At 60.8% G+C, this 6,262-nt stretch overlaps 2 protein-coding genes across 5 annotated transcripts in view; one reads left to right on the top strand and one right to left on the bottom strand.

Annotated features, from left to right (window-relative positions):
- The first annotated feature begins 1,870 nt into the window (after positions 1-1,870).
- PCP2 (Purkinje cell protein 2) lies at positions 1,871-5,038 on the top strand. 4 transcript variants are annotated; one of them, XM_014538547.1, is made up of 5 exons: positions 1,871-3,023; positions 3,076-3,173; positions 3,706-3,820; positions 4,105-4,229; positions 4,851-5,038. In XM_014538547.1, the coding sequence occupies exons 2-5, from the start codon at positions 3,129-3,131 to the stop codon at positions 4,968-4,970; spliced, it is 405 nt and encodes a 134-aa protein (XP_014394033.1). In that variant the 5' UTR covers positions 1,871-3,023; positions 3,076-3,128; the 3' UTR covers positions 4,971-5,038. The 4 variants fall into 4 exon arrangements, with proteins under 4 accessions (XP_014394033.1, XP_014394032.1, XP_014394035.1 ...); XM_014538549.1 differs by lacking the exon at positions 1,871-3,023 and adding an exon at positions 3,490-3,602 and having other exon boundaries at positions 3,090-3,173; XM_014538546.1 differs by having other exon boundaries at positions 1,871-3,173.
- The window catches only part of PET100 (PET100 homolog), a 1,577-nt gene continuing 341 nt past the window's right edge, over positions 5,027-6,262 (bottom strand). The window contains exons 2-4 of the mRNA XM_005864908.2: positions 5,638-5,724; positions 5,473-5,505; positions 5,027-5,171 (exon numbers count right to left, since the gene is read on the bottom strand). Of these exons, the coding sequence (XP_005864970.1) occupies positions 5,088-5,171; positions 5,473-5,505; positions 5,638-5,724 (204 nt within the window). The 3' untranslated portion in view covers positions 5,027-5,087. The remainder of the gene's footprint in view (positions 5,172-5,472; positions 5,506-5,637; positions 5,725-6,262) is intronic.

Below are 6,262 nucleotides of genomic sequence, written 5' to 3'. Positions count from 1 at the left end.
GGTGGAGGATGTACCCAAACAGCCGGCAGCGCTGCCGGGCCCCCTCCGCGCTCGCGAGGTGCCCGCTCCCTCCCTCCCTCCCTAACGTCAGCACAAACGCCCTCAGGTGAGGGCGGAACCAAAGGGGGAGCCGCCCCCGAGGTGCTCCGCACAGCCTGGTGCGCTGGTTGCACACACCGGTCATGGGTGACAGTCACATTCCAGGCTGATAGACACGTGGGCGGGGTGGCCGCTCTCACACACCTCAGTTCACACCTGACTCGGAATTTCAGGCCGGCCCTGCTGTGTAAAAGGCCGGCCCTGGTCAGACCCGCATGGATGGGGGCTCGGCTTTAAAGTGTGATGCCCGTGCGTGAAGGCAGAGCCCTGAACCGCTCCTTCATTTAGTGTTTATTGAGTCGACCCGGTCCTTTGCCATTTGCATGGGGCAGGTACGGGGCAGACAACAAAAGGCGTGGAGTTCAGGAGGGAGGGGATAGAAAATAATCAATTCTGCCCCGAAGGAAACAAACAGAGATATAGTAGCAATGCCGTGTGGGGGAGGGGTTCTTTATCGGCCGTGGAACTGTTGCGCGTGGAAATGGGGTCCTTTCACGGAGTCGCAACCAGAGGAACCCTCTGAGGGGGTGGCCTTTAGACTTAACCGGAATGACACCAAGCAGCAGCCATGCAGGGATCCAGGCAGAGAAGAGCAGGTGATGGTGGGGAAGGCCGGGCAGGAGGTGAGCTGGAGGGGCTGCACAGGCCAGCTTTCCCGAGGACAGAGCAGGCCTGAGCCAGCCCATCTGCCTGGGATTGAGAGGTTCCCGGGGTGCAGGACCCTGATAACCTGGAGCAGTTCCAGGCAAACCAGGGCTGGCCGCTCCAGACAGAGACTTGGGTTCTTTTTCCACCTTCTTTCTTTTCCTTCCTTTCTTCATTCTTTCTTTCCTTCCTTTTTTTCTTTCTTTTCTTCCTCCCTTCCCCTGCCCCTCCCTCCTTTCCTCCCTCCCTCCCACGCTCTCCTTTCCTTTTCTTTAACAGTTCTGTTGAGCCCTAACCGGTTTGGCTCAGTGGTTAGAGCATCCGCCTGCGGACTCAAGGGTCCCAGGTTTGATTCCAGTCAAGGGCATGTACCTCAGTTGCGGGGACATCCCCAGTGGGGGGTGTGCAGGAGGCAGCTGATCCATGTTTCTCTCTCATGGATGTTTCTAACTCTCTATCCCTCTCCCTTCCTCTCTGTGGAAAGTCAATAAAATATATTTTAAAAAAACAGCTCTGTTGAGTTATATCACATATTAGTTCTGTTAAACAGCTTTCAGCATATTCAGCGCTGCGCAGCCACCATCGGTCCGTTCCAGAATACAGTATTTCCATGGCCCCCAAGCTGTTTGGGTTTTCTCCTGAGGACAGTGAGGACCAAGGGAGGGTTCTGAGCAGGGGAAGGAGGGACCCCTGCAGCTTCTAAGGGGGGAGGACAAACTGCAGGGACCAAGGGGGGCGCTGGGAGACCACGAGGAAGCTGGGATCACCTCTAGCTGCATAGTCTGTCCCCTAGGGGTGAGAGTCTGTAGGGCCTGCCACCCACACTACACTCTGTGAGGGTGACCAGGCTTTTCAGCTGTTACAGGCTGAATGGGCTCCTGTCCCCTCCATCCCTAAAGAAGGTATGTTGAGCCCGGCCGATGTGGCTCAGAGGTTGAGTATCCACCTTTGAACCAAGAGGTCGCCGGTTCAATTCCTGGTCAGGGCACATACCTGGGTTGCAGGCTCAATCCCTTGTGTGGGGCGTGCAGGAGGCAGCCAGTCAATGGTTCCCTCTCATCATTGATGTTTCTCTCTCTCCCTCTCCCTTCCTCTCTGAAATCAATAAAAAGAAAAAAAGAAATCCCAACCCCCAGGACCTCAGAATATGACTGTATTTGGGAATAGGGTCATTGCCGGCGAGTTAAAATGAGGTTATACTGCAGTCGGTGGGTCCCTGATGCAATGACTGGGGTCCAATGACATGGAGCATCATGTGATGAGAGGCTGCGAGTGTGGCACTGTGGCCACCATCCAGGGACCACCGAGGCCGGCCGGCAGCCAATAGAACCAGGGCGAGGCGAGGAAGGGTGCCCCCCACAAGCTTCAGGAGCGCGCCCTGCCTACACGGTTTCGACGCTGACCTCCAGAACTGTGTGCCCATAATGTCTGTGTTCTAAGCTGCCCGTTCGTGACAGGGCAGCCCCAGGAGTAACTCGTCCGCGGCGGAGCAGCACATCACGCTGGCATCGAGGATTGAGGCCGTGGAGAGTGTGACCCTGAATAAGGGCAGGGCTGCCTGCGGAGGGGGACCAAGCTTGGCCCTCAGGTGGCGGTGGTGACAATGTGGCCATTTATTCCAGGAAGAAACTTTCACTAGTTTCTAGAAAGGCATCTTGAGGAGGGAGTGAGGTGTGGATGGGAGCCTCCCAGGGGCATCCCCTCCCAGGCCACTGAGGAAGCCAAAGCTGTGGGGTGGGAGGAGGTGGGCAGCAGGGGCAGGGCTTTCCTACTGGTCTCCCTCCACAGGCAGGGCTGGGGGCACAAATCAGAGACAGGAGATCCCAAACCTTGCCTTGGGGGCCTATGGGAGGCAACCAGACCCAGGCACAGTGAGTAGGGGCAGCGGTTGCCAGGAGACAGAGCTAGGCTGCCAGGGAGTGCCTCAGGGGCCTTGAGGTCCGACTTACCCTACTGCCTGCAGGTGGCAACTGCCTTCCGGCCGGTGAGACCACCGTACTGCTTCCCGCTGCTGGGCTGCAGACCCCCCTGAGCAGCCCTGTTCTTTCCCAATGGGGCCCAGCCAGCCCCCACGACCCAATGTGGGGGCTCTGCTCTGGCCTGCTGTGTCCCACCTGAGAGTTCTGGAGGCACAGGGAGTCCTGCCAGGTTCCAACCCAGGTCACCGGGCGTCCTACCCCACAGCAGCCCCAGCAGTGCGCAGCGAAAACCATTATCTGGATCATCTTTATGGGGCTTAGGCTTGGGTGGGAGCAGATGGGTGTGAGCTGGGGATTTGGGTTGGGTACCCACTGCCCTGTCTGCCTTTTAAAAAGCCTTTCCTGGCCCGGGGCTGGGCCAGAGGCCAGCAGAGAACGGACGGGGTCCAGGAAGCAGGAGCAAAGATGGACGGGGAAGAGGTGGATGGGGGTTCAGCGCCCTGTGTCAAGGTAAGCAGCCCCCCCCCCCCACACACACACTCTCAACTCCTCAAGAGCAGTGAATGACAATAACCAGTTTGTAGGGCATCTAATTAGTGATTGAGTCTCTTGGGATCCCTGACCCAGTTTGCTGCCCAAGGACGTACTGGTGGGCATGAGGGTCCACGTGCCTACCGCAGCCCCAGGGCAGGTCAGTGCTCAGCGATGGTCCGGTGAGCTGAGGGGAGGGAGGGTGCTGGGATTTTCGGGCGGCCCCCGGGATGTTTTCCTGGCTGGTGTCCATAGTCAGGCCCCAATCTAGAATGGCAGAAGCTTCTCCCTTGAGGCAGCACCACGTGCAGAGGCACTGATGGCCGGACCCTGCGGGCTGGGATTGTGAAGGAGACTCTGGTCTCATTCACAGCAGCTCTGCAGAGCAGCGCATCAGCGGGGACCATGGTGAGAGCCACGGAGGGGAGGGCAGATGCCGGGGCCAAGGTGGGAGCTAGTGAGGGGTCCCCCAACTGAGGGGCCAGCTGGACCAGATGTGTCTGTCTCCCAGGCGGGCTCTCCAGACCAAGAAGGCTTCTTCAACCTGCTGACCCATGTGCAGGGCGACCGAATGGAGGAGCAGCGCTGCTCGCTGCAGGCAGAGCCAGGCACCACCTCCAAGAGCCGTGAGAGTGGGCAGTGGGTGGAGGGAGGGTGTGCTGCCTGGAGGAGTAAACGGGGTAGGGCGTAGCCGTACAGGACAAGTTACCATCTAGGCAAGAGTCTGTCTGAGAGGAGGGGGCAGCTGGGGACACAGATGCTTGTGGGTCGAGGGGCAAGGCTCGGCAGGGGAGCCGAGCGCGCTTCCTGGAGAACAGGAGTGGGAGGGAGGGTGGGCTGAGGGTCCCGCTGGCCGCGTTCCCTGGCATCTGTGTATGTGTTCACCTTCACCTGCTTGTGCTCCCTGCAGAGAGTGGCCCCACGCCGGAGATGGACAGTCTCATAGACATGCTGGCCAGCACCCAGGGTCGCCGCATGGATGACCAGCGTGTGACAGTCAGCGCCCTGCCTGGTTTCCAGCCTGTGGGCCCCAAGGTAGGTGATATTCTGCTGGGGCTGAGGGAGACCAGCCATGCTGAGCACCCCAATCCTGCCTCTCACCCCCAGTTCGGAGTGAATGGGGCCCCACCCCCACCGGTCTATCATGTGCTCCTTGGAGATGAGTGCCTGGTAGGAGTGCCTGCCTGTGTCCTTGCCCGTCCCAAGGCCCTGGCCAATCCAATACCTGACTTTAGACAGGAGAACGAAGACCCAGACAAGGCCCAGAAGACCACAAGGTCATGCAGAGGGCACATTAAACCAGAGCCATGGCTGAGGGTGTCAGGGAGGGTTGACAGAGCAAACCCCTCTCCTGGGAAGACATCCTCAGGGAGGAGGGCACATGAGCTCATACACTCACGTGTGTCTATGTCACGTGTAATCATGCACAGCTTGGGTTCTGATCAAGACCCCAGTGGGATCCCCAAGGTCCCCCACCTCACACCCAAACTGCACCCTAACTGTTGAGCAACGAAGGTATGTAGAAGCTCCAGGATGGTGGGGGCAGACGGCGGGCGGTGCGACGGTTCCCACCTGCACCTCCTTCCAATGCTTGCGTCGCCTCGGGCCAGCGCTGCCCTTGGCCTCTCCCTCTGGTTGACCCCTCTTCTTCCACAGGACGGAGCGCAGAAACGAGCTGGGACCCTGAGCCCCCAACCCTTCCTCACCCCTCCGGACCCTTCTGCTCTCAGCTTCCGTCGGAACAGCAGCCCCCAGCCCCAGACACAAGCCCCGTGAGGGCCTGAGCCATCTTGCACCCCACTCGTGCCCCCCAAAAGCAGACAATAAAACACTTGCAGGAGAAAGAATTGAGTGTGCGTTGTTTCACGGGTGGCACGCGGGCACTTGGGGGTTTCAGGCGCTCTGCTGGGCAGCGCGAAGGAGCTTCTCCTCCCGCTGCTTCCGTATCCTCGCTTTGAATTCTTCTAGTTCTTGGCGCTAATGGTGAGCAAGAGGTGGGACATATGACAGGTCAGCTCATGGAAGGCAGACATTGGTGCCCCCTGCCCTCCTGCACCGCCACCCCGTCCCTATGCCCCCGCCGTGGCTTTAGACTTCAGTGTCTGCACTGGAAGCCCTGGGCCAGTCACACGCAGGTCCAAGTGGATCCGCTTCGCCGTGTGGGGAGAGGACGGCAAGGGAACCACGTGGTCCTCTGCTCAGCTCGCTGCTCCCAACCCATCCCGGTCGCGGGGAGCCAGGCCCCCTGTCCCGCTGGGGGGAAGAGGGTGTCGCGTACCTGGTCCTCCTTCTCAGGCGGCCACAGCTCCCTCTGCGGGGGTAAAGCCACAGGTGAGCCAGGAGCCTCCCGAGCCCACACCCAGGGCAGGTGAGCTCCCGGCCGGCAGACACCGGCGCCCCTGCGCTTCCACCCCGGAAGCCCACCAGCACACCCGGCGCCCACCTTCCGCTGTATGACGGAGCCCTCGAACCACTCGGCCTGGTTGGCAATCCAGAACATCGCCACCGGGAAGGTGAGGTAGAGCGTCATCTGCGAGGGGGGCGGCGAGGCGCAGGCCGCTCAGAGCCTGCGGACCACCCTCTAGCACAGCCCAGCCGCCCTCCTCGGGGCCCCCCGAGAACCCCAGGATTACGGGGTCTGGCCGCCATCGCCCAAGGCGCCTTACTTCTGAAAGCTCCCTCCCGGAGGCCACACTCCCCCTGGCCCAGGAGCACAGAGCTCCCCCCTCACGGCCCCGCCCCCAAAGGCGGGTCCCGGGAGCTCCCCGAACCCCTCGTCCTTCGGCGTCTACTCCCTAGGGTAGGAGCCTCCCTACCGGACACACCCCCCATCCTGAGCCCAAGAGCTCCCCGAGTCTGCAGCCTTCTTCCTTCCAGAGCCCCGGCTCTGACCACCCCTCTCGGCAGGCCCTTCCTCACAGCAGCCCTCCCAGAGCCGCCCTCCCCGGAGCCCCTCCTCTGGGCTTCCGACCCTAAAGGGTCTTCTCAGATCTCGGGGTCCCTCCCCAGAGCGCCCTCTCTGGGATCCTCCTTCTCAGAGCTGCCTCCTCAGGGCCAGGAAGAAGCCC

The sequence above is a fragment of the Myotis brandtii genome, unplaced genomic scaffold (genome assembly GCF_000412655.1).
Source record: "Myotis brandtii unplaced genomic scaffold, ASM41265v1 scaffold193, whole genome shotgun sequence".
Classification (NCBI taxonomy): Eukaryota; Metazoa; Chordata; class Mammalia; order Chiroptera; family Vespertilionidae; genus Myotis; species Myotis brandtii.
This window is presented reverse-complemented; position numbering and strand designations above follow the sequence as displayed.

Bases quoted from the DNA above. Each gene is read 5' to 3' on its own strand.
- PCP2 (XM_014538547.1), top strand. From the start codon at position 3,129: ATGGACGGGGAAGAGGTGGATGGGGGTTCAGCGCCCTGTGTCAAG. The intron at 3,174-3,705 runs GTAAGCAGCCCC...TCTGTCTCCCAG, and splicing joins GTTCAGCGCCCTGTGTCAAG to GCGGGCTCTCCAGACCAAGA. The intron at 4,230-4,850 runs GTAGGTGATATT...CTTCTTCCACAG, and splicing joins TCCAGCCTGTGGGCCCCAAG to GACGGAGCGCAGAAACGAGC.